This window comes from Trachemys scripta, chromosome 1 (genome assembly GCF_013100865.1).
Source record: "Trachemys scripta elegans isolate TJP31775 chromosome 1, CAS_Tse_1.0, whole genome shotgun sequence".
NCBI lineage: Eukaryota > Metazoa > Chordata > Testudines > Emydidae > Trachemys > Trachemys scripta.
In genome coordinates, this window is record NC_048298.1 from 85,782,133 (window position 1) to 85,809,526 (window position 27,394).

General features: G+C 42.8%; 5 protein-coding genes across 5 annotated transcripts; 2 read left to right on the plus strand and 3 right to left on the minus strand.

Moving 5' to 3' along the window:
* Positions 1 to 128: 128 nt before the first annotated feature.
* Positions 129 to 18,614, plus strand: LOC117882379. The gene is made up of 3 exons (XM_034780976.1): positions 129 to 544; positions 1,920 to 2,335; positions 17,990 to 18,614. The coding sequence occupies exons 1-3, from the start codon at positions 140 to 142 to the stop codon at positions 18,414 to 18,416; spliced, it is 1,248 nt and encodes a 415-aa protein (XP_034636867.1). The 5' UTR covers positions 129 to 139; the 3' UTR covers positions 18,417 to 18,614.
* Positions 1,199 to 1,579, minus strand: LOC117879330 (histone H2B 5-like). The gene has a single exon (XM_034774442.1). The coding sequence runs from the start codon at positions 1,577 to 1,579 to the stop codon at positions 1,199 to 1,201; it is 381 nt and encodes a 126-aa protein (XP_034630333.1).
* On the plus strand, positions 1,482 to 2,370 carry LOC117879315 (histone H2A.J). The gene has a single exon (XM_034774416.1). It carries the CDS (start codon positions 1,950 to 1,952, stop codon positions 2,337 to 2,339), a length of 390 nt encoding a protein of 129 aa, XP_034630307.1. The 5' UTR covers positions 1,482 to 1,949; the 3' UTR covers positions 2,340 to 2,370.
* Positions 18,615 to 19,991: 1,377 nt separating the features above from the next.
* On the minus strand, positions 19,992 to 21,670 carry LOC117879325 (histone H2B 8). The gene has a single exon (XM_034774429.1). It carries the CDS (start codon positions 20,625 to 20,627, stop codon positions 20,247 to 20,249), a length of 381 nt encoding a protein of 126 aa, XP_034630320.1. The 5' UTR covers positions 20,628 to 21,670; the 3' UTR covers positions 19,992 to 20,246.
* A 34-nt stretch (positions 21,671 to 21,704) lies between these two features.
* Positions 21,705 to 22,764, minus strand: LOC117879307 (histone H1-like). The gene has a single exon (XM_034774407.1). The coding sequence runs from the start codon at positions 22,742 to 22,744 to the stop codon at positions 22,079 to 22,081; it is 666 nt and encodes a 221-aa protein (XP_034630298.1). The 5' UTR covers positions 22,745 to 22,764; the 3' UTR covers positions 21,705 to 22,078.
* Positions 22,765 to 27,394: the final 4,630 nt, after the last annotated feature.

Genomic DNA, 27,394 nt, shown 5'->3' on the forward strand with positions numbered 1-27,394 from the left:
TTTCAAAATATCCAATGACATATGGCTCCTTCCGATCAGCCAATCAGAAAGGAGAGTTTGCCTATAAATACCTCCAATGATAAAGCAGTTATTAGTTTTCCCATTTGTCTTCGAGAGGTAAGACTGTGCATTGTTGAAAATGGCCAGAACAAAGCAGACCGCCCGTAAGTCTACCGGTGGCAAAGCCCCCCGTAAACAGTTGGCTACTAAAGCTGCCCGGAAGAGCGCTCCTGCTACTGGGGGAGTAAAAAAACCTCATCGTTACCGACCTGGTACCGTAGCCTTGCGAGAGATCCGCCGCTACCAGAAATCTACTGAGCTGCTCATCCGCAAATTGCCCTTCCAGCGCTTGGTCCGTGAAATCGCCCAAGATTTCAAGACCGATTTGCGTTTCCAGAGTTCGGCCGTTATGGCCCTGCAGGAGGCCAGCGAAGCCTACTTGGTGGGGCTCTTTGAAGATACTAACCTATGTGCTATTCACGCCAAGAGAGTCACCATCATGCCTAAGGACATCCAGTTAGCCCGGCGTATCCGTGGTGAGAGGGCTTAAAGGCTGCCCTTCAACTTCTAGTAACAAACTACTCCAAACGACCCAAAGGCTCTTTTAAGAGCCACTACATGCACACTGAAAGGAGCTGTAACAATCCTATAATTTATTCCCTCTGTCTTGCGTTTAATTGAAGATGACTACATGAGCATTTAGAACTTTGTTTGGGTAAGTCATTTGGTTGAAACGAGCTTCACTTCAACTAACGGGGTGATTGGTGTTCTCTAAGTGTATTGAATAATTGTGTCCTGTTGTGACTAAGGCGGGTTTTAAAATATAGTCAATAATTTGGATGTTGCTTTTTAAATAGCATCAGCGTTTAGTTGAAGAATCTTAAAAGCTGCTAGCCAAAAATCGTTCTCCTGCAGGAAGCCAGACCTGGACAGAATGAACCTTTGGTATAGTCCTATATGTAAAAAGCATTTTTATAGGGGTCGAATAGGAACCGTGGTTTAAAAATACTTGTCACATATATAGTGAAAACAATTCCTATTTCTTCCAATATATTAAGCCTCTTGGTTTTTAAAATACTCAATGTATTTTGGAGAACACATAATGCTGCTAATGATAATAGAGCTCTTTCATTGAAAAGATGGAGGGCTCTTAAAAGAGCCTTTGGGTTATAGATTAAGTGGTCAACTAGTAAACCATTTACTTAGAGCTGGTGTACTTGGTGACAGCCTTGGTTCCCTCAGACACAGCGTGTTTGGCTAGTTCTCCCGGCAGCAGCAGTCTTACAGCGGTCTGGATCTCCCGGGAAGTGATGGTTGATCGCTTGTTATAATGTGCCAGGCGAGACGCCTCCCCAGCAATACGCTCAAAGATATCATTTACAAAAGAGTTCATTATACCCATAGCCTTGGAGGAGATGCCAGTATCCGGATGAACTTGTTTCAGCACTTTGTAGACATAGATGGAATAACTTTCTTTCCTGCTCTTCCTACGTTTCTTATCCCCCTTTTTTTGGACCTTAGTCACAGCTTTCTTAGATCCTTTCTTAGGAGCGGGAGCAGATTTTGCTGGTTCAGGCATTTTTGACAACTTCTGCTTTACCACGTGCTTCTCTCACTTACACACCTACTGGAATTCAGCCTGAAGAACACGAACTACCACCCCAACTGCTATATTTATAGATACCTTATGCAAATAAACGACTGTCCTTGATTTACTATAGGGCGAACGACACAGGAGACGTCTCCACCAGCACATCGAATCCCACTATTGGCTAGAGTTGGATCCGCGTCTCCATTGGTTGTTTAGATACTAACGCCACTTCAGCCTATCAAAGAGCGTTTACCTCTTCAAATAGAACGGATATAAGGGTAGGGTGGGCTCCAGTGAGATCATTCTTTTTCTATTTGACCTTTATTAGTGTGAGTGCTGCTTGAAGCGATCATCAATCATGTCAGGCCGAGGAAAACAGGGTGGTAAGGTGCGGGCTAAGGCAAAGTCTCGCTCCTCGAGGGCTGGGCTGCAGTTCCCAGTGGGCCGTGTGCACCGCCTGCTCCGCAAAGGCAATTACGCTGAGCGGGTAGGAGCTGGAGCCCCAGTCTATATGGCCGCGGTGTTGGAGTATCTGACAGCTGAAATTCTGGAGCTAGCTGGCAACGCGGCGCGGGATAATAAGAAAACCAGGATCATCCCCCGTCACCTGCAGCTCGCCATCCGTAACGACGAGGAGCTCAACAAGCTGTTGGGGAAAGTCACCATCGCTCAAGGTGGTGTGCTACCCAACATCCAGGCCGTGCTGTTGCCTAAGAAAACTGAGAGCCACAAGGCCAAGAGCAAGTAAAACCCGAACAAGAATCTTTACTAAAAAAAAACAACCAACCCAAAGGCTCTTTTCAGAGCCACCCACAAAATCAAAAAAAGCTGTTATCGCTGACTTTCTTAGTAGTAAAGGATATGTTAATAGAAAATAGCCATGTTTTATCTGTTTTGAAATATTAACCGGCACCACTAAGGTTTGGTTGTGGGTTAGAAAATACGAAAAATAGGGCATACCATACTTTTCTTTATAGGTCATTTGTACTTGGGGGGCAGGGAGTGTTTGTAATCTGACTGGAAACCAACTAAAATATCCTGAGAAGGAGGTATCTGGTGTTAGGTACAATCTTCTGTTAAATTATTTCCTCGCCTGGATAGCAAAGCAGCTTTTATACAATGTTGCCTTTTTCCCCTTAAAAGATCGAGCTGTGCCGATTGGTAAGGATCAATTCCTTGCACAGCGGAGCAGGCTTTTCAAACTTAACCCTGCTCCCGCCCGTAGACTAGAAAAAGGATTCTTGTCTATAGATGATCACTACATTTCTCCTTACCCCCACCTGGTGGCCGAAGCTATATTCTCTCGGGCGCACACAACTTCTCTCCCTCACACAAGAAGCGTGGAGTTACAGTAACTCACTCCCCTAACGCTCGACTCTAACACTAGTATTGAATCTTCTAAGTAATTTTCTTAGTACATCGAATCCTCTACCCGAAGAAAATGAAAGCTACAATTGATCTGTAAAGGTGTTCCCATTCGTTTGCTTTCTAGCAAGGGCGTCCGATCTGTGGCGCGAGTGACCCAAATAAACCCCATTTCCCGGGGGCTGCTTCATGTTCACTCCCAACGAGCCCACAAAAGTATGTTTTATTGGGCCTTTTCCTGTGATTTTAAGGGGCAAGATCGAAAAGGGAATTTCTCCCTTCCATGAAAAGCACCGTGAGGTTGTTAATAAACGAAACTTGTCAGCTATTTTGGGGAAGGAGTGGATGGCGTTGGGTTTCTTTGAATGACAAGAATCTTCATTAATTTCACTTTTTCCTGGGCGCCGCCGCCTTTGCCTTCATCTTTCCTTAGCTTCGGATTGGCAGCCTTGGGCTTCAACGCTTTGACTTCTTAGCCTGGGTAGTTTTAACCCTTTCCGGCTCTTGGCTGCTTTCTTGGCTGCCTTTTTTTTTTTTTTTTTTTTCCCGAGCTCCTTTTCGCGATCTCAGCCTTATGGGGCTGCTTCACAGCTGGTTTCGTAGGCTCTGCCTTTGTTGTTTGTTTCGGGGTTGGGGTTTTTTGTGCCCCCCACCCCCCTCCCCGCGCGTCTTTTCCTAGGTCTCTGCCGACTTCCTGCTGATTTTGAAGAAATGAGAGGCCCGGGTGCTTTGGTCTGAACCAAGATGCCCTCGCTCACCAGACTTTTGATGAGACTATTGCTTTTCCCCACATCGTACCCTCTGGCAGGCCAGCTAAGAGCGGTCAAAGAGAGTCCTTTGCGCTTAGAAGCAGACATTGATCAGCTGGGACCCGAGGACTTGCAGGTTTTGGAGCCTCCTGCCGCCGCCTTTAGCTTTTCAGCGGGGGCTTTAGCTCAAAGATAAGAAACAGCCGGAGCAGCAATAAGCGCTGTTTCCGACATCCTGTACTAGCAGAATTTTTCTATAACTCATTGGGGGGGGGGGGGGAAGCTGGCGCCTGTTGTTCATACACCAGAGGTATTCTGTGATTGGTGCATTAAGGAGCCCGCTCGGGAAGGACTTTTCTGCCCGCGCAGGGTTTTGGGGTTTTTTTTTTTCAGAGTTAAAAAAAGTTTTGTTTTTCACAATAATTGCCACCGAATCATTTGATTTTATAACTGGGTGAAGGGGAAGCAGGGTATTTTTATTCAGTAGGGCTTCCCATTGGATAAACTAATAATGAATTAAAGAAGAACCAATAAATTAAAACTGTACCCTTGGAAATAAAATTACAACTACAAGGGAATCTTTGTCTTTAAAGGGCTACCTCCAAATCAGGGTAGAAAGCCAGTGATTTCATTTTTTTTTTTTTTTTCCAGTTCAAATTGATTCTGGAGAAGGGACTGACCTTCTGTTACTTCCTCTGAATTTTGAATACGAGAGAAGAATTGGTTCCCTTAACCAAGTATTTTATTTCCTAAACACAGTAAATGTATACATGTAATTGTCATAGTGTACCTTTCTAGATATTCCAATACAACATACAAAGTTATTTTTAAGTTTTAAAGACATTTTATTGTTCGAATTAATTACATTCTTATATAATTTCTGTTTATTAAATGCAAAAAAATAAAGTAGTTGCTAGAGTAATATTTTGATTGTATTTTCAAAAGCAAGAAAGACTAGGGTTTTTTACACCATTATTTCTGATGACATTTTGCTAGTCAGAAATTGTTGCTGTAAAAACATGAAGTTATATAGAGGACATTAATTAAAGATCAAAATGCTTTCAATCCATTATTTCTTTTTCCACTTACATTTAATAGTATGCAAAAGTGCTTTTAGTAAACTGGACAATTAATGTTAGCTCTATGAATTACTCATATTTGTATTGCATTGTGAACTGCATGAAAATTTTATACCTACTGGTCGTTTTGTTTTGATTTGATTTCTTTGTTTGTTTTTTAGCACTAATAGAACATGATTCAGTGTTTTGGGTTTTTTTTTAAAAGGTAATAAGAGCCTTACCTCAGTTCAAAAATGAACTCATAAGCTCTAGTTATAACTAATCAATTACAAGTTCACAAAAAGTTCTGAATTATACATCTGAATTATCCATAACAATAAAAGTGAATAAACTGTATATTCTCTTTCCATTCCATAACAGTAGCTAGAGATTGCTCATGATAATTTTGGCTGTAACCTGGTGAAAACTAGGGCACAATCAGGTCCTAAACAACAGGGAAGAAGCCGATTTGCTATTGAAGATGATAAACCATGATAAATAAAATTAAGGCACATCATAGCAATAAGTAATAACAGTAGTAAGAAAATGTTACTTACCAGAATCAACACTGGTTATTTAAGAAATATAATGGTTTTTGCTTTGTTTTTCTCCTGTACGCTATGTTGTGGACAGGCCCTCATGTAGTTATTAGAAACAATAGTCGATGTAGCCTAATGAATCCTCAAGATAAAATGAGAGAAGACATTTAGCACTTTTAGTATGACCCTTTAAAGGACTTCTTTGTCACTTAAAAAAAACCCAGATGTATGAGACATGATACATTTGTGATGGTTACTACAAAGCATACTCAGATGAAATGCAAAGAATACATGAAAGCTATTAAGATAAGCAATCTCCTCCTTGTCTGCTGTTTTGATTCATCTCAATTTGTGTTTTGTTTTTTTAAAAAAAAGAGGGTATAGGGTTGGGAAAGAGAGGGGATGAGGAAAAACAGCTCCATGTTTCATCCTTAACATAAAAGTCAACCTGAGAAAGGCCTGTAGGAATATGATTTTAGAGAATTGTCAGTAAAACTGAAGCACAGGAGGTAAGATATGGATGCATTGTTTGCTAGTGGCATGGTATTGCTAGTCTGGTTCACTTAGTTTCCCCTTAAAGAGAAAATTATGCTAAGCATCACCCCAAAAATGAGGATGTTTTAAAAATACTTTGAATTGTCTGTGAGCATCTGTCCTCTTTGGGTATAAGTAGTTCATCTTCCCCAAATTACAAAATAATTTCATTACAAAATGAAAATATGCATTTTAATTTGTTAATGATTTTATCTGGTTCCAAAACTGTGCTTACGAGGGTTCATTAGTCAATCTTTGCTTCATTCAATACTTGTACATTTCATGTTGCTTCATGATAGGTGTACATACAGTCACTCTTCCCTCCACCCACATGCCCATTTATCCATTCATAAACACCCCACACGGAACAATCCTGCACTTGGGGAAACACCTGTGTTCACCAGACTCCTACACAAGCCACTCCCTCATATTTCAATTAAACTCACTCCCCTGAACTCTATCCAGATGTAGTCCCTGCACAGTGTCACATCCCTTTGCTCAAATCCAGACACTCCCATGCTCACAAATTTTTCTCTCCACCGTTTGCACACTGTCACCATTTACCATGTACCCTCTGCTAGATTCCAACTTTCTAGAATGAGGGGTATGGAGGTAGCAGAACTGTTTTTCTTCTCTGCTGCACTTTTTCCAACCTGGCCCTTCCCAGCTCAAGCCCCATTTCTTCCCTAATAACCATATGTTGTTGTTATTTTTAATCCAGTAGGGCCTAAAGTGCCCAACCAGTGCCACAGTCCTATTGCTCTAGGCATTGTACCAACTAAGGCCTTGTCTACACTACAAAGTTTTGCCAACGCAAGTTATGCCAACATACAGCCACCACTGTAATTAAACGGCAGTTGCATGTCCATACTATGCTCCTTGTGTCAGTGGAGCGCATACATAATAGCAGCTCTTGCATTGAGACAGAGCAGTGCACTGTGGATAGCTTTGGGAAGGGTTTGCAATGCCTCATGGGGGCAGGTACAGTGTCATATGATGAAAGTTTCTAAATCCCATCATTCCATGGGCATCGTACTAGATTGCCAACTGCTTTGGTAACCTGCAACCCAGCCATCTCTGTCACAAAGCATGGATCCTGCACTGCTCTTCAGTATTGTGTTGTGCATTATGACTACCAGGCTATAAGAGGAGCCCAATGGGAAGCTATTCAGCTGGGGATGCCTTGAAGGAGCATGATAACACTGAGCCACAATAATGTGTGTTGCTATAATGTGCTGAGCCTGGCATTGTTTGTCTGCACCGTGCTCTGAACCTTATAATGATTGCTGTGTGTGCCTGAAAAGTAACACATTTTAAATGATTTTTTAAAGTAGCACTTGGTAATATGACCAAACTGACATTGCTGAACACTAACACAAGAAGCCCACAGTGTGTTGGGGGAGTGTGTGAGAGATTCTGTGGGGGGAAGTGAGAGAGAGACAGAGTATTTGTTGGGGAAGTATGTGTGTGGGCAAGCTATCTCTTTAAGTTCAGGCAGCAGCCGGAAGTAAACAATCCTGAGGCAGAAGCTGGTGCACAGACAGCTGGTGCCCCCCTGTCCCAGCTCAGCGGAGACCAGTACACCAGTGGGAACACCCCAACATCAGCCCCCAACTCACTCCCTGGCTCTGCACAGCACAGCACAAGTCTCTTCCTCTCCCTCCTCACAGCAACAGCCCCCATCGCCTGCCTGCCACTGTGGTCCTAGTGCTGGAAAGAGCAGGATTCCGCATTAATGTTTTGATTCCATGATTCCCTCCGAGTTCTCCCACAGCCTCCTCTCCTCACAGACCAAGGAGACCCACCCGCTCTCTGTAGTCCAGGCAGAAGTGCATTTGCTGCCACCGAGCCGGCATGCTCAGTTGGGCAGTAGCTATGCAAGTTCTCCATGCTGAGCAGTTTCAAAACTTTCTGAGGCTTTGAAAGGGCAGGGGTGCATGCCTGTGTAGCTGGATGCAGGGCAGTGGAGTTCAAAACAGTTGAGCTGAGCGGTCACGGTGGGCATTGTGGGATACCTCCAGGAGGCCAGTTACAGCGACACTGACACTTTGTCGATCTAACTTTGCTGCATAAAGCTCTACACGTCTTGTCAAGGTGGTTTTATTTTGTCAGCGAAGCAGGAAAGTTTTGTGGGAAGGAGGAGCGTTGTAGTGTGTACACCTCCACTGTTTTGTTGAAAAAAGCTGTCTTTTGCCGAGAAAACTGCGTATTATAGACAAGTCCATGGCATAGAATAAGAAATGTTCCCTCCCCTGCAGCCTACACTCTAAAAAGTCAGGGCAGAAAAACAGTTACAGAGAAATAACAAATACGCAGTTTAGAGGATTACAGCAGGAGAACTGATAAAAAATAAGAATGCCTTTGCACCAAGGTATCAATGCTCTGACTCCCCATACTACTACTGCCAAAAGCGCCCCAGTGGGCCATGGCACTAGGTCTGGGGAATCCCTTCAAATATTGACCATTTGATGCAGAGGCTCTGGCATCACTTTTATCTTGGACACATCCTTGTGGGGCACCTCTAAATGCTCAGGGAAACCCTAAATTCACTTACCCTCATGCCATCTCTTCTCCACACACAAGAATAGCTCATCAACCTGCATATATCCATTTCCACTAACCCCTTGTCTGCGAGGCAAGAAGTGTGGGGTGGGGACGGTTGGTTGGTTTTGTTTATTTATGTTTTGTCACTCTTAATTGATACTTTAAAAATTAAGGGTTTTTACACCACTTTATTAAGGCTTTTTAATGTTGTGTTTTGGGGGCAGGGGAAGGGAGAGAGCATGACATGCTCTCAGTTTTTTAGATATCTTAATTTCAAGATTCACATATGCAAAAACACAGAGGTATCAGAAATTAGGGAAAAAAGAAACTTCTGTCCCTTATACTTGCAGTTTAGTTTCTGGAAGGCCACAGACACATCACACAATCTTACTGGACACTCCCAAAAAAGACAAACATTCACTGCAATTCAGCTTCTAAGGCATCATTGCAGTTTACCATTCATGTTACAATAACTTGCCACATGGTTATTCACTGTCCCAAATCTTTGTTAATACAGCGTTCAGAGTGACCGACAGCAGGGCCGGCTCCAGGCACCAGCTTACTAAGCAGGTGCTTGGGGCGGCCACTTCGGAGAGGGGCGGCACATCCAGCTGTTCAGCGGCAATTCGGCGGATGGTCCCTCACTCCTGCTCGGAGCGAAGGACCTCCCACCGAAGTGCTGCCGCAGATCACGATTGCGGCTTTTTTGTTTGTTTGTTTGGCTGCTTGGGGCGGCCAAAACCCTGGAGCCGGCCCTGATCGACAGTGCCTCATGCCTTTACAGAACACCAAAGCCACTGAGCTGCAAGGCTTTGAAAACCAGGACATACCGAATTATGGTGCACAATTAACTACCCCCTTGGAGTTGTCAGTAGCCACTGAGAATATATTGTAAGTATGTTTCAGTGAGAGCTACCCTATATTAAGTGGACATGAGGAATGTCTTGCAAATTAAATAGCAAAAAAAGTTAGTTAACACAGAGTTAAGGTTGCCCAGTCTCCAGACAGGAGCCATTCACCAGTGTGGTGACCTCCCCTGTGGCTGGGGCCTTGTTCTCCAACTCCTTGCAGTCCTTACTGGGGTCTCTGCTCTGCACCTCCAGTACCACTGCCTTCCTTAAACCTTGTGCCAGCAGGAATCAGGTGTCACTGGCCCTGTGTCTATGCAGGGAGGCTTCTGCATCTCCGCTACCATGGGCCTGCTCCCTCACTCACCAGCCAGACATGTGAGAGTCATCTCTGAGCAGGTACTCTTCAGCAGCACCCCACAGCTGGGGACTCAACATTTTCCTTGCAGTTCTGGCCAGGGGTCTCTGTTCTACAGGGCCAGGACCACAGCCTCCCCCAACCCTTGGACCCTAGTGTCTTGGGCCCCTCAGATGTGCAGGAAACTCTCTGCAGACCTGCTATCGGTGCTGTCCTAACTCTACCCCAACCCTACTGCCCACTTCATTTCCAACAACAGTAGAAATAAAAATCAATACAAACAAAAGCATCTTAAAAATCAAAATCGACATTAATCATTACAATTAGAAAAAAATAAAGATGGAATTCTGACAGCAGAGCTGTCCATCTGCTATAATGTGCAATTTTATGTGGTATGTTGTGTCCCACAGAATTGTATTCCTTCATTCATCACCATGCACCCCAACTGCACTTCATTGTGTTGACTAGTGGAAGGATTACTTTCAGCAGGTCACCATTGTGACGTTGTGCAGTCTATATGGTTTTATAAAAACATGATAATAAGTGACTATAATGTAACTGGGATAGTTTTAGAAAAATATGGTAATAAGTGAATATAACGTAACTGGGATATGCTTCATGCAAAAGGTCTCTTGTAAGGTATTTGATTTGAATAAATGCACCACTCTTGTATCTAAAACTAGAAATATAAAATGTAACTCTGAGGGCCTATTGTAATTATGTAAAGTGTGGGCCATTAATGATGATTTGGAATCTTGATGACTCCCATTGTCTGCAGATGGCTGTGTTTACCTGTGAGTCTTCCTGTATATGTGCGTGCTGGCAAGTGAGTAATGAAGTCTTGCAGTGACATGTGGTCATGTCACCTGAACTGGAATCCATCTTTAACCTCATGCTTCTCCAGTGAGGGGGGGTTGGAAACCCAGAGGGACAAAGAGTTCCCGCCTTATGCAAAAGATATATAAAGGGGTGGAAGAGAACAAAGGAGGGAGAGGAGCCATCACGAAGAATCCCCTAGCTATCACCTGAGCTGCAACAAGAGCTGTACCAGGGGAAAGAATTGTGCCCAGGCCTGGAAGGTGTCCAGTCTGAGAAAAAATTTACTGAAGCATCTCTGAGGGTGAGATTATCTGTATTCAGTTTGATTAGGCATAGATTTGCGAATTTTATTTTATTTTACTTGGTGACTTATTTTGTTCTGTCTGTTACTACTTGGAACCACTTAAATCCTATTTTCTGTATTTAATAAAATCACTTTTTATTTAGTAATTTACTCAGAGTATATATTAATACCTGAGGGAGCAAACAACTGTGCATATCTCTCTATCAGTGTTATAGAGGGCGAACAATTTATGAGTTTACTCTGTATAAGCTTTATACAGGGTAAAACGGATTTATTTGGGTTTAGACCCCATTGGGAGTTGGGCATCTGAGTGCTAAAGACAAGCACACTTCTGTGAGCTGTTTTCAGGTAAACCTGCAGCTCTGGGACAAGTGATTCAGACCCTGGGTCTGTGTTGGAGCGGACTGGAGTGTTTGGCTTAGCAAGACAGGGTGCTGGAGTCCTGAGCTGACAGGGAAAACAGGAGCAGGGGTAGTCTTGGCACATCAGGTGGCAGCTCCCAAGGGGGTTTCTGTGATCCAACCCGTCACAACCATGACTCACACTGTGATAAGAAGGAGAGGTGAATTTACACCCAAAGGCACAACAAATCTCTTATTTCTTATTGATGTGAATCACAATGGTCTATTCTTGCCAGGGGGATTTGTAACAATCTTGTAAAATATATGACACTGTACTACACTGTGGAGGTAAGTGCCATTAATGTTACAAAGGGAGTCCTTCCTATTCTCTTGTATGCTATATAGGTTCTTATACTGTCCTCATCACCCTAGTATCAGAATGCCTTCCAGTGTAACATTAAGTGACTACACATCAGTCACACGCTTGTTCTCTCCTCCTCTCCTCCAGAAAGAGAAGCATATACTGTGGCATGCCATGTTTTTGTTGTTATATGTATACATAAGTTTTAACAGCACACTGAAAAAGCACAGGATGTTGGTGGATTGAGCCTTTGGTTGAGAGAAGACAAGATGGTGTTATCTACAATCATTTGGACTGCAGTATGTGTACAATGTGACTGATCTCAGTGGGGACTGCTGTACACAGTACAATATATTTGAGCATAAGGAAGGGTTCTTTAGCCATCAATGGGTTGGTGACTGTGAATTTTTACAGGCCCTGAACAAGCAAGAAGAAAGTACACCACTGTTTTGAATGAGAATGCTGCAGACTAAGGCTGGTCCTAGGAGAGCAAGGGCAGTAAAGGATGCCTTGTGTCCCCTCATCTTAGATTTGAGGGAGAAATTAATTAATGAGAGCACTGCATTAGTGCACCATATCAATGTATTTACAGCTAGTCAAATAATCAGTTGCATGTATTATTAACCAGAGAATTAATTAAAATCCTGATTTTTAAGTTGCTGTTACTCCGTAATATTTTTGCACTACACAAACGCCAAAGGATTGTAGTACACAAAATATTTATTGCAGGTTTCTAACACAGGCAGCCCAACTATCACAAACTAACAAGCATTTGCAAAAGCACTCAACCCTAAAACAGCCCAAACTACAAAAAGTAAAGTATGCACAAACAGGAAACATCGAAGCTCCGTGTCAAGTGTAAATCATCAGTGTACCTGCTCTCCTCCTCCTGTGTAGACAGAGTATGGAGTACATTGGGTATTGCTGACCATGTGCACTTTCATGCATGGACCGAGGCACTGAGTGGCTGAGCCCTCAACCCAAATTGTACAGTGGCCGAAGAACATAGTAGTGTGGTCTGCATGCAATCGGAGCTGGTGGGACATCAAAGTGGGGTTTTGCGTTACCCTCTTACCAGCTGGTTTAATGCTGAGAAGATGTCTTCCTGGTCACTATTCTCAAACAGAGCATGTTATATTGGACCCGGAGAGTTGCTGGTACTGGAAACAAAGTTAAAACATGATGGCTGAATGTTTAGTCAGCCGATACCAATTGGTAGGTGATTTCTGATCTAGAAGGAAGGAATAGATAGAAAACAAGAGAAGATAGCCCAGTGGGAACAGTGGCAAGGCAAAGAAGGGTTAGCAGCACTTGAATGTCACAAGGCTATGTTCACAGGACAGGGTGGTCGTGTTATCAGCTGACAGGGCCTTAACCTATATATCCATTGGTGCCACTTATTTGAGGTACTAGAACCAAAACACACAAGTGTGGCATTTTGTATTTGTGTATGTAACGGGGATTAGTTAACAGGAATAACTGAGCTATAATGTGAGTTAACTTGGCAGTGAAGAAAATCCCCAACATTTAACCATTTTGTCTACTCCAGACAAAATATCATATATTTGCCATATGATTACACCTAATTATCCTGCTAAGGATTTCTTTGGGGCCATTATCTTTGGTTAGACCTGCCTGAGCATTGTGCTCGGTGAAGTGTGTCACCAGACTGGTGGAACTGCTCCGAGCAATAGTGCAGCAGAAAGGACAATGAAGGTGCATGACCCTATGTGAATGCCAGTGCAGATGTGGGGTTTTGATGGTAGCTGACAATATACAAGTATTAGGACTGGTCTATATGTAAAAGTTTAGCCAGAATAGCTATATCACACCTATAACTTACAACTATGTGCGCAAAAGCCCTAAGTGTAGATGCAGTCATTCAGGAAAACATATGATACACTGGCAAAAGAATTAGCAGATGTAAAGACTAACCTACAATAGCAAGCTTAAGGGTAGTCAGACTTATGGACCCACAATATCTGAGGCTTTTAATGTAATGATCACATACTATTTTCTGCACAGAACAGGTGCCTCATTCAGCTCCAGGATGGATGGTGGTTCATGGAATAAATCCATGGTGAAGGAGTCTGTTGTCATAGAACCTCTTCATCATTTCTTGAAGAAGTTGAAAGATTGCCAAGGCCCCTGGGTCTCACTGAACACTGACAAATGCATAGCTGGACACCAAGCTGGCTCACCTGTGTTAGTATAGTTAAATAGGTGTTAGATTTATAGAGGTGTGTGTAGTATTTGGACTTTATGAAATGCTTGTAAGTTGCTGCATTCATTAAACTCACTTATAATATCTTTATCCTATGCTATAAGATAATATTTAAGTGTTTGCTTTGTAACTATAAAAGTGTCTGCTCTAAAACTATAAACTGGCACACTCAGGATGGAAGCATTACCAGGTGTGAAGTATAAGTTCTTTGGGACTGGGAGTAACCTGAATATTGTGGTGATTTTTGGTGTAAGACACCATCTAACACAAAGGCAGGATTGCTTTCGGAGGCTTGCTATAGTGCTTTAGGAGTTCACACTGGTTACTTAGTTGGTGAAATGTAATTATAGAACATACAACTAGTTTGTGGTTCTTGCCTTTTTCCTTGACAGTCTGCCCTGAGGTTGGCACTCATGCTTCTGAGCTACTCTAGGCAGCTTAACAGTGTATACTATCTGAAGTACTGGTACAGGCGAATCTAGACCAGCCCATAACTAAAGTGCCTGCCCCTCAGCTAAGGGGCCAAGGGGAACCACTAAGCCCAGGCTGCAACTGATTATGGGGGACAAAAAAGGAGAAAACAGAATTTTGAGTGAGGTCTAAGGCTGAAAATCAGGGATCCGGAGGGGGTACCAAACAGAGGAGCCCCGACAACCCCCACTGCTATTCAAAGGAGTCTAGAAAGTCAGTGGACACCACCCAGAAGAATTCTTCCCAGCGACATGAGCAGACAAAGGACGGGAAATAGGCCTGGCAGTTGCAGAATACCCCCATCCAGCTTCCTCCTCCTGGTATGATGCATGGCCATCTTGGCCAGTGCCAGGAGGAGGTTGGTGAGGAGGTCCCATGACTTTGCAGGACCACGGATGAGGTGTGCAAGGAACGGGAGGTGTGGAGAAAAGTGCAGCCAAAATCTCAGTAAGACGTTCTGGAGGAGTCAGAAGAGGGCTGCAACCTGACATGCCCTAGGTAGATGTGTGCCATGGTCTCTGGCAAACAGGGGTCAGGATAGTTAGTGAACCGCATCAGGTGAAGGTGTGTAGTCAATAAGGCAGGGATTACAGGAAGAGAAGGGAAGGGCTCGTGGTTATGACAGTTGAATGCTACCCTAGAGAACTGGATTCTATCCTGGCCTCTCTCATAGAGTTCCTATGTGATGCTGGGCCAGTCACTTAAACCACACGTTTTAGAGGTGGTCATGAATTGTGTGTTCCTTATTTTTTCTGTGCCTTACTTGAGCCCTTTGGTCTGATTTGCAGAAGTGCTGAGAGCTCATAATTGCATCTGAGCAAAATGGGAGTTCTGGTTGAATATATTATGCTAAGTACTCTGAAAAATCAGGCCCTAGCCATCTGGAATCAGGCACCCAAAATCAATGGATGTTTTTTCTTTAATCTCTGTGTTATTTGGCTCCTCATCAGAGAAATTGGATTAATCATGTCACCTCAACTCAAGGGGAATTCTCAAAGAATAATTAATATTTGGGGAGCATTAGGATACTTTTTAGTGATGAAAGCCTTTGAGAAATGAATAATTCTGTGTTCAGAGGAAGGTCTGAAGAGTGTGTAGCAAATAAAAATATTTTCAATAGCTTTTTTTTCTCCCTTGTTCAGTTCAAATGTTATATCAAGACTGTATTTTGGCAGTGTGTAACATACTGTTCTCATTTATTATGTTAATAGACATGTCACATTTTAGAATATTTACAGCTGAGTCTATCACTTGCTATCTGTCCATTACTTTGTATTATGGGAAAAGCTGAGTTTCTATGGGAAAGTTCTAGTTTTTGCTCCCTGTTGGGGAAAATAATCTGTTATTCAAAATACAAGAAATCTTAATGTAAGAGTTACGAAGATGAACGAAGGATATTTATTATTGTATTACTATTGGTTTGTATTTTTTTTATGTTAATAGTAAATACTGCAATGTTACAGTATTTTAAAATTCTGCAGCTTGAAAAGGAGTGTCCGTTAGATGGCAGTAAAGGATAATAAATGAGAAAGGATGACACATTTTATTTTCATCAGTGTCCTAGAACCCTTAGCGATCATTTTAATCCATGCTTTCTAAAGATCTGCGGACTCATAGTTAAATTGTGTTATAATAGAGCATGGTTAGCATTAAGATGTGTTGACTTTTTTACTGTCACGTGTGTATATCAAATTATAAGTATTGTTCCCCGTTTTCTTTAAGCAATTTCAAAGCGTTTCCCACATAAAATAATTCTTTCTACTTATTAGTTATATGAATGAGTTCCTTTTCCTGACGTGGAAAATTACTCTGATGTTCTGCTTGATGATTTGTACAGCCATTCAAATCACTAGTCCACTACTTACAGTATGGTACTGCAACGGGAATGGAAAAGGAACATACCTCCCAATGAACGAACGTAATGAACGAAAGAAAATAATACAGTATCCGATAATACAAGAAGGCCCTGCTCTATCTTTGGATGAAATACAGTACATTTGCACTCATCGCATTACTTTTCTTTTCGCACACTTGAGATAATGGCGGCGAATGCTGGGGAGCAGGAGAGAGGTTGATGTGTCACGAAACCTGATTGGTCAGATTTTACCGCAGACTGCAAATCCATAAAAATCAAAGGAGCAGTTTGAAACCAAAATAGGCCCAAAAGTGAAGCAGTTTTACCAGAAGGTCCTCCAGGAGGCAAAATATGGTAATGGCAAATGAAAAATGCCATTTGACAGCTGATCTTATTTTAAACAAGTCACAGAGAAGCAGACGCCAGGTATTGCCAGAAAATCAGGGATTCCGTTGAATTAATAATTAGTAGAGGTAGGATTTGATAATCTGCCAAAGCCTGAAAAATGATGATATATATCTATATATTGCGGAGTCTAAATGGAGCAATTCTCAGACAATGGCGAGCGAAAGGGCCGGGCTAATAACCCGCTACTTTTCTTCTAACTCAAGCATCATGAAAACTGAGACTAGTGGAGGAGGAGAACGGAGAATAGACCCCGCCCTTGTTTTTCTTGACAGTTTTCAATCAGGTCGTCTTCCATAGATCTCAGCCTCAGGTGATGATTCATTGCATAAATATAGTCTATCTAAACTGGAGCCGGGGAACTGTAGGCGAATGGCATAATTCCCAATTTCTTACTCTTTACCAGCAATCTGTTCACAGCCTTGGTGCTCTCAGAGCTACTCTGTTTGGGCAGCAGCCGAGGCATAGCAAGCTATATCTCCTAGGAAGGGATAACCGAGGACTTTCCCGTCCAGGGTAGAAAGCTTAGTTAAAACTATTCTTAGCAGTAGCTTCCGCCTGGAAAGCCGGGGGGAAATGGCGAAACTGCGGATGAGTTAGAGACCAAAATACCTTTTCTATCTAGCTAGTGGGGCCGTGATTTGACACATTGATTAGTTTAAAAAGTTCACTCTGTTAACAGATGAGTTAGTGATAACCCTCCCCTGTATTTCCTCCTGAAGACTATTCAGAACTACTTAGACAGTCTCTACCCCTTCGGGTCGGGGGGTGGAGGTGGGAGTTTGAGTACTTCTTCGGTATAAAATTATGTTCCCCGTGGGGAAGAAAAGGTGTCCTAATGTCTAATGATTTGTGTCCTAGTTTTCCATTCATTACGGTCACTTATTACACCATAGATTAGGCTGTAAAATAGAAATTTAATCCTTTTACTGGGCAAGTATTGCAACGCAAGTGATTACTGTTTAAGAATTCCTTTGGTCTCGCGTGTTTAAGGTTTCAGGCAGGACGAAAGGAGACTAAAGGGAGGAGTGTTCTCAGTCTGAAAGCGGGGTTAGAGAATTAAAGGATCATCCAACCCTCCAAATAACCACAAACTGAAACATGAAACTCAATGAGAACGGGGAGATTTTCGATACATTCTGTGATTTAGCTATTCCCCTTCCCTGCCTCCAGAGGTGGGTGTTCGGCTGTAAGAGAAATAAGGAGCGGGAATGACATTCATAAACTAGCCATTTTGAAAGAAGTAGTGAGACATGGAGCCGCCGATATACAAGAACAAGAAGCTGAGGTGGTAGCGAAGGAAAGGTGGAGTCTGTATCTTGATGAAGTTTCGGAGAGAGGAAACCGCAGAAATGTTCGGTGCTGGGCGGTCCGAGATTCGTAAATTTCAGGGAAATGAGCTGTGGTGCCGCTACATTCGGAAAAGCCGTAAGCTCTATGATAGTGGTGTGGCGGGAAGGGCGGTATTTCAATATGACAGAGCGGGCTTTTCAAATTTTCAAATCACCCAACGAGAGATAGCTCGTTCCCAGCAGCCAATCAAAAAGGAGAGTTTGCCTATAAATATAGTTAGTGCCAGAACAACGGTTTCTTTTTCTCCGTTTTCTTTCAGAACTAATAACGTTTCGTTTTGGTTAGAATGGCCAGGACCAAGCAGACCGCCCGTAAATCCACCGGTGGCAAAGCCCCTCGTAAGCAGCTGGCTACCAAAGCTGCCCGGAAGAGCGCGCCTGCCACTGGGGGAGTGAAGAAACCTCATCGTTACCGACCAGGTACCGTAGCCCTACGAGAGATCCGCCGCTACCAGAAATCTACTGAGTTGCTCATCCGCAAATTGCCCTTCCAGCGCCTGGTCCGTGAAATCGCCCAGGACTTCAAAACCGATTTACGCTTCCAGAGCTCGGCTGTTATGGCCCTGCAGGAGGCCAGCGAAGCCTACTTGGTGGGGCTCTTTGAAGATACTAACCTGTGTGCTATTCACGCCAAGAGAGTCACCATCATGCCCAAGGACATCCAGTTAGCCCGGCGTATCCGTGGCGAGAGAGCTTAAAGGCTGCTCAGCCATCTTCCAAATGACCCAAAGGCTCTTTTAAGAGCCACTACATTTACACTTAAAGGAGTTGTAGCATGCCTATAAGTGTTGTTCGGAGATGGTACACTATTGTAGGTAAGCTGCTTTCTAGTATAATGAATGGCGTTTTCCAGTTCTGTAAAATGCACGTATTCCCTGTTAACTTCTAAAGGAAAACTGAAATATAAAGTTGCTATTTAAAACTTTGGCTTCAAGTTCCTTTCCCACTGTGAGGTGATTATCTGACAAACTTTAGAAATATTTCATACAAATACCCTTTGCAATTCGAAGAACCTGTAAACAAGCCACCAATGAGTTATTGGGGGGGTGGGATATAGGAATGATAAGCAGGAGATTTGAACAATCCCTTTGTAAAATCAAGCCAATCTAATTGGAAACAGAACACACCTGCGATTTTTTTCGAAGAGGGATGAGACACAAGGAAAGCGATATTCTTGTGTCGTGTTATCCTCCTTAACGCCGCATATTAAGCCAGGTACATCTTCGAGCAAAAGAATCTATCAGGATGAAACTAGGCAAATTTAATCCTTTCAGGTTTCAGAGTAGCAGCCGTGTTAGTTTCACTTATTGCAAGTAATTACTATTTAAGAACTCCTCCAGTCTTTCATCTATTTAAGACAGGACTGAAGGAAATTAGATCCCTCATGAGGGCGCAGTGCCCCACAGTCTCAGAGGGAAGAATTACTGGAGGTTAGTTGTGCCGCCCTCTAAATAGCAGCAAATTAAAACACAAAATACGAGGATCGAGAGAGGTTTCAGCCCATTCTGTGGGTTAACTATTATCCCCGCCCCTTCTTTATCTCCGGGGATTTGTGTGCGTGATGGTTGTTCAGCAGTAAGAGAAAGAGAGCAGGGATGACATTGACTAGCCAGCTTATGGCGACCGCTTTCTATCTGTGCTTCCAGAGCTCGGCCGTTGTGGCCCGATAGGACGCCAGCGAATTGGTGGGCTCTTTGAAAATACTAACTTTAACCTGTTTGCCAGTCACGCCAAAGAGAGTCACCTCCTGCCCAAGGACATCCGGTTACCCCGGCGTAACAGTGGTGAAAGGGTTTACAGGCTGCTCAGCTCAGCTCTCTTCTGCAACTTCCAAACGACCCAAAGGCTCTTTTAAAAGCCACTACATTCACGCTGAAAGGAGCTGTAACACCCCCATAACTTGGAATATTTTGTTATTTTTTACAAAATGTTAACAGTCCCAAATAGTAATATTCAGATAAACTAGAGAGGGAGGGGGAAAGTTAGGTACAGGAACTTAAAGAATGATAGAAACAATGAGGCAAACCAACTATCCTTCAGGCAGATAATTCATGGAGCCAAAACTTTTGTCGAACCTCTAGGAATATTCTTCGGTTAAATAGAGTACTGAACAGTATAATCTGGTAATATGTCAAATGTTATTTACGGGACAAACCGTTTAACCATATTTTATATTTCTTGGAGGTGACACATCACCGAACTATTGGTTGGGAGGGGGAGAAACGAGAAGGACGAGGAACACCTACATTTTGCCTTAAAATTTGAAACCCCGATATAGTTTAAATTGACAATGCCATTTACTAAAACGAAATCAGTCCCCCCTCTATATAGGGAGCATATGAAAAAATGCTTTAACAAGTCGCCTGAAACTAAAACACAAGTACAGATTGTTTTAAAAAATACACTGTTGGAATTTGAAGAACACAAGCAGCAGCAGTTAGTGATTTTAGAGCTCTTTGGGTGAGAAAGTGGATGGCTCTTAAAAGAGCCTTTGGGTTATAGGTGTTCGTAGTCTCACAGCAAACTATTTACTTGGAGCTGGTGTACTTGGTGACCGCCTTGGTGCCCTCAGACACAGCATGTTTGGCCAGCTCCCCCGGCAGAAGCAGGCGCACAGCGGTCTGGATCTCCCGGGAAGTGATAGTTGAACGCTTGTTGTAATGAGCCAGGCGAGACGCTTCCCCCGCAATGCGCTCGAAGATGTCGTTCACAAAGGAGTTCATGATCCCCATGGCCTTAGAGGAGATACCGGTGTCCGGGTGAACTTGTTTCAGCACTTTGTACACGTAGATGGAATAACTCTCCTTCCTAGTCTTTCTGCGCTTCTTATCGCCCTTTTTCTGAGTCTTCGTCACAGCTTTTTTAGAGCCCTTTTTGGGAGCGGGAGCAGATTTTGCTGGCTCAGGCATCTTGACAAAAGCTATTCTATTTTAAAATACTCGACGTAGACTAGTCTTCAATCTCTAAACACCCAGTAGTAACAGTATAGAACTAGTAGCGGCCGCCCCTCTATTTATAGAAGCCTTATGCAAATTAGGCGTTTCCCTTTCCTCTTTTCTTATTGGACGTGAGAATCAAGAGCCGTCCCCTCCGGCACATTGTACCTGTCTATTGGTCAGAGTTAGATCCGCATTACCATTGGCTGTTCAGACAATAACTATTTTTTAACCTATCATAAATCGTTTAACTCTCTAAAGCGAAGTGGTATGAGAGCGGGCTGGAGAGTATCATTTCTTGGTTGTTTTTTTATAAAGTAGCTGTGTGTTACAGCACAATTTACGTTGCCCGGCCAGGGAAATTAAGGAAGTAAAGTGAGGTTTAAGAACAAGTCTCGCTTCTTGTGTCCCTTCTCTGAGTCTAGTGAAAACATGCTAATGCAAAAATAACTTATCCATCCCTTTCTGTTCTTTCGCAGCAATAATTAAGAGCACCCTTTAGAAAGTGCATTAGGATATTTACCAGAGTTGTTTTGGATTAACAAAGTAAGAAATTGTACACACACATCTTCCTTTACAGGTTATTTTTGCCGTTGCGAAACAATATAAATATATAAACAACCGATTAATCTGACTGGAAACCAAATAAAAATCCCTGGGAGGTAATCTGTCGTTTACTCAAAATCGCCCAGTCCGAATGGGCGAAGGAAAGTCTATGTAACACTGAATCCCCCTTAAGGGGAAAAAAAAGTCTTTACTGGCCAATCCTTGCACAGAGTGGGATTTTTAAACGACAACTGGTTTAAATCCACTTTCAAAGAGGGCAGAAAGTGAACTTTTGTTTAGAAATCGCCGTTTCCTATCACACCCTGTTCTCTAGCCCCCCCCGACAAAGAGACTGAAGCTGAGACAGGAGTAATGATCATAAATATCCTTTCATAAACAAACTCCTGCCTTCCCTTACACGATAGCTATTAGCGCTCACTCCCCTAACAGCACAATTTAAGAAAAGATGCTCGGCTCCAACATAGCATAGAAGCTTTAGTTTGCTTCTAATTGCATCTTCCAAGTTCCAAGTCATTTTCTTTATTCTTTCAAAAAATATATATAACAGCATAGATTTAAAATCCCCCCTTCCTTGTTGATTTATAGCAGGGGTGGTAAAATTACAGTAGGATATAATATAAGGAACGACCGTCTCCAGGGGCTGTTTCATGTTCCTTCCTAATGATGCACAAACATAAATTTTATTTGCCCCCCCCACCCCCTTTACTGTGGTTCTTGTGGCTAGTCGAATGCTGCTTTTCGTTGAAAAGGCACCATGACATTAATAAGTGAATCTAGTGTTTCAGCTCTGTTTGGGAAAGGATGGGTGGCTCTTAAAAGAGCCGTTGGGTTTTTTATAGTAAGTATCTCACGTCATTTCACTTCTTCTTAGGCGCGGCCCTCTTAGCCTTCACTGTTTTGGGTTTCGTCGGCTTGGGCTTGACAGCCTTGGGCTTCACCGCTTTGGCCTTAGCCGGGCTCTTAGCGGCCTTCTTAGGCTTGGCGGCTTTCACCTTTTTCGGACTCTTGGCAGTTTTTTTGGCCGCTGCAGCTGGTTTCTTGGCTTTTTTCGGGCTCTTTTTCACGGCCGCAGCCTTTTTGGGTTTCTTTGCGGCGCTGGCGGGCTTCTTGGCAGCTGGTTTCTTAGGCTTTGCCGCTGGCTTTTTCTTAGGTACCTTTTCCTTGGTCTCACCAGGCTTTTTGCTGAGCTTAAAGGAGCCCGAGGCACCGATGCCCTTAGTATGAACTAAAGTGCCCTTGTTTACCAGACTCTTGAGCCCCAGCTTGATGCGGCTGTTGTTCTTCTCCACATCGTACCCTCCGGCGGCCAGAGACTTCTTAAGAGCGGCCAGAGAGACCCCTTTGCGCTCCTTGGAAGCGGACACCGCCTTGGTGATCAGCTCGGTCACGCTGGGACCTGCGGCCTTCCGGGCTTTAGCTCCTCCAGCCGCCTTCTTCGGCTTTTTTGCTGGAGCCTTTGAAGCTGGAACAGGAGCTGCAGCAGCAGCTGCTGTCACTGCAACAGCGGGCGCAGTTTCGGACATGGTCACACCGTTGATTTACAAACGCTCTACACACGGCTCACTACAGTAGATGCCTTGTATTTATAGAGACGAGCTGCTCTCTGATTGGTGAGTTCAAGAACCCGCCCAGCTGCAAGGCAGACAGAGCCCTTCTCCCCGCTCAGTTTGTGTTTCTTCGGAGGAAATAAAATGTATTTTTTACAAAATATCTGCCACAGAATCATCCCATTTTACAATCATGAGAAGGTGAAATAGGACATTTTCATCTGTCAGTATTTTCTGTTGAAAATAATAATACAGTGTTAAAAAAGACCCAATAAATCTTGCGTCCTGCAGCTTGATGGACCTCCGGAGAGAGAAAGTTTTGTTTTTCTTTGTAAATTAAAAATGTTCTTTTAGCAATAAGATCAGAAAAATAATGCAATACTAATCTTTAGAGGGTCTTCTCCAAATCGGATAAGAAAGCGAGTGTTTTGTATCAATGTTCTCATTATACACTGATTTAAAAGAGACAGAGGTAGCACAAACTCCCACAAACTAGATTTCAGCTTTGCTAACCAAGGTCTATAACCCTTGACTACTAGGAAACAGTACTAAGTTAACTTAGTGGATCTTTCCATACCATCTAGTCTAAAGTTCTGTGAGGGCTGTTTACTTCAAATAATATGTGCTTTGTGGTATTATCCCCCACAAATTAGCTATTCTTGGTACAAAACCCAGATTCTAGTTCTTATAAAATAGGAAAGGGATGCATACTTTAGCCTGATAACCAATGGGGATATAAAAATATTAAAGCATAATCACTGGTTATTTTTTAATTCTAAATTACAAAGAAACAAATCTTGCTCTAGGTAAAAAAAAAACAGGGATTATTTTTTCTGTAAAATAATTAGAAATCATCCATTAATCTGAAAAAAAATAATAATGGCAGATGTGAAAGTGTGTGTGGTGTGTGAATCTCTGCAATTAAAATTATCTGAAAACACAATTCCTGTAGCCCTTTAGCTTCTAAACTGGAGACAAACAGTGGTTGTTTCTGGACAATCCACTTTGCTAGGTCTCAAATCAGTGCATAGGGACATTTCTGTATGTAAAGTCTGTGTCAACAATACCTAGCTGTAGAAATTGAATGATTGTACTCAAATGAATCTGAATAAACTATATTAGCAATGCCATTCATGTTTCTTTCCTTAAAGAAACACTTTATATTTATTCATTCATGATTGGCTCCAGGGCTTGACTCATGTAATAAAGGAGTGTTGTATCCATTAGGATTTAAAGCCCTGCTTAATAGCATCACATTCATTCAATGAATATATTCCCTTTAGAGACAAATCTCTGGAAGGGAGAGATTGGCATATGAAAGGCATAACACCCTTTGAGCCCATGGGGACAGAGATGTTAGTAGGCCCTGAGAAGGGTTTCTATGGACCAAGGCAGAATCTCTTTTCTTTAACCTTATCCTGACCCCAATAGGTAAGGTACTTGGAGCACCATGGAGTCTCTGGTGAGCTGTTGCCTTCAATCTGTGTCTTTTAAGAGGTTGTGGATAATGAGGTTTGGGTTAGTGTAACAAAAAACTTAGTCTTTCCCTCTGTTCTCACAGTACAATGCAATTAGTTGGAAGCATTCTTCTCTTCCATTTCTCTATATTTTTTTTTTGTTCATTCTTTCTTTTTTTCCTCTCCCTTCATCAGTGGAGTCCCTAGCCTAGGTCACCCTAGCCATGGAAGAGGGTATGTATGTGAATGGGGCAATTTGGGAAATCTCATAAATAGTTAATCAAATTCCCCCAAAAGTACACACTCCTTTTTTCTGACAAACACACATTTGCACACGTGTTCCCATCCCTAAAAAATTTGGAAAGTTCCCCTTTTGTTATTTATTAGAATAAATGAACCACCAGTTCTGAAGGAACTGCAGGGGCTGTGAATGGTTCCTGGCAGGGGAGGGAAAACCAATAGACATGGCACCTCCTCTTTTATCAAAGTGTGCAAAAGGTAGCAATGTCTTTTTTTCAAACGCAGCCTTACTTTGTTGTGTCATGGAGAAACTCAGCAGGTCTGTGGGTATATATGATGGCTCGCATCTCAGTCACAAGGTAGCCTAATAAGGATATGTGGGCACTTCCAGGTTTAGTAGCCAGAGCACAGTGGCTTGCCCTTCTGTGGTTGACATGCATGGAAATGGAAACTCAAAGGAGTGCACATTCCCCTGTGATGCAGACACCAATTAGGAGGGTGTGGCCTGGGGTGCTTACAGAGAGACTACTCTCGCCGAGACCTTTTGTACACATGAGAAAATTGGCATGCGTGGTCCCAATAGTAACACACTTCACATCCCTATTCTAAAAGGCTCCTAATGGTGCAGCAGTGATCACACTAGACAATAAAAAACAAACAAACAAAAACACTTAACCTCCCTATGGTATTCCACTCTGCCAATTTCCATGGGTACCACGGCAATATGGATGGGGATCACTGATGCAAAAGCCCTTGAGAGTGCCAATAGCCACCAGAGGGAAGAAGCTTTCCATTACTGCAAACATGAACTAGGTTGGCAAGGGCAATCTAGAGGTGAAAGTGTTCTGTCGCCCATTACCAATCCCATGGACCATCCACTCTCAATGGGGGGGGGGGGGGGGGGGCGAGTTATTGGAATGGTTACAGCTAATAAATAATAATATTTCAAAAGTCATAATTTATTTAGATAAAGAAAAGAGATGGTAATGTACCCCAAACTTATTGGTGCCTCCAACGTAACAGATCCAACACTGGTGGGATCAATTTTAAATTATTCTTGCTATGTAAATAAATATCACATCTTTTAAAATTATTATTATTGATTTGTTTGTTGTTTCAATAATGAAGGATGAGTTTATATTATTTGCTGAATAGCCTGGTATGTTGCCCAGTACTGTAATGCTATGTAATGACAGACACTGAGAAGGGCAAATCTCAAAAGGTTCAACAATTTGGTTCAGTCTGTGCAAGTATTAAATAGTCTGGATATTTTTCTTAATATCAAATCTGTTTAAGCCCCTTCCCATGGACCTTCTCCCTGGCACCCCTTTGCTGTGAGGAGGTTTCTCCTTCCTATCTGATAGCAGTAACTTGGAGGACAAGCTTGACCACCCTTGCTAGCTGATGAAGTGCAATGAGTTTATGACAAATCAAAAGAATTGAGCTTGAGAATCCAGAGACAACCCTTAAGAAAACATCAACAATAAAACCACAATCTCCCTTGGGAAGGGAATACTTCCCTTTTAGCATCTCACCTGAATATTCACATGAGAGATTGGTGATGGGAAGTAATAGTCCTAGAAGAGGAATACATCTCACGGCTGCCATGCAAATGTTGGCTACAATGCTGAACTTGATGAGACAAGTGTAAGGATGTTGTGTTGATAAGGGGCATGTTCAGGGCCAACAGGAGAAGAGATGCTAATGAAACTGTCCTGGGGCCTGATCAATTCAGGGGAGTTACAAACCAGCCTACCTGACACAAGCTCTGCTAAGGAGAATGAGACAACCCAGATCCACCTGTGAGTAGTTAATTACCTATGTGGCTGGGTGGCAGAAATGCCTGGGCCTAATACAGGTGTATGAGGGCTCAATTAGGTGGTTCTAGGACACAGAGAGGAAGCTCATGATGAAAGGGGCTTTTCAGGGAAGGTGTTTAGAGCTCTTACTAGAAAAGAGGGCTTAGGAAAGGTGTTCCTGGAGGCAGCAGATTCTGAAAGTGCTATGAGTGCAAAAGCCTAGGAAGATTAGTCCCAGTGAAAGGCCCTTAGTAGATAGTGGCAAGCAGTACAGGTTGTTGAGGAACTACATGCTGCTTGAGAGGAGACTATAGCTGTTTGACATCTGCATGGATCCTGAGTCCAGGAACACCTTCCCAGCTGATGGTAAGAGCCTACTTCCAGAAGAGGATCCTCGGTTGAAAGGGCCTTAGGGGTGACAAGCCTGGACAGAGAAGCTGGATGGACTCAGATGGAGGCAGATAAACTAAGCTTAACACACATGTACCCTGGGTAGGGCAGTGGGGGTGAAGACCTGCTTGCAAATCTGTGTGGCCAATGATTGAATAAAACTAGACCCTTGAAGTACCATTCGCTATATACAAGCCTCACTGAACTTAGTGATAGCCTGAAAGAGGAAACTGAGTGTGGAAGCAGAAAAAGAACTGACAGAAAGAACTGTTTTTCTCTGACATGAGGCAGGGACAGACCCTGTTGCTCCCCACCAAGCTGCCAGAGGTTATGCAGGTTAATGTCAGTATTGACACAAGGGGAAGCTCTGGGAGTAAGTGCCCATGCTATAACAGAAACCCTCTTACAAGAATAAACAGTTAATGCAGGTCTGAGATTTAATATCAAGTTATTGATGGCTTACTCCCTTTTTTGTTAACCATTATACCACATGCTCAGTTTGCAGTAGACTTGAATGTCCTGCTTCACAAGCCAGGAATTTAGATCCTTTCTGGATGGAGCCACCCCCCACAGTTAGAGAAATACAATTCTTAAGGTGCTGTGACATTGTGCAGTCTATATGGCTTTATAAAAACATAAAAAGAAGTGAATATAATGTAACTGGAATATGCTTCATGCAAAAGGTCTCTTGTAAGGTATCATTACAAAGCTTATAATCTACTCAGTGTGATCATCCTATT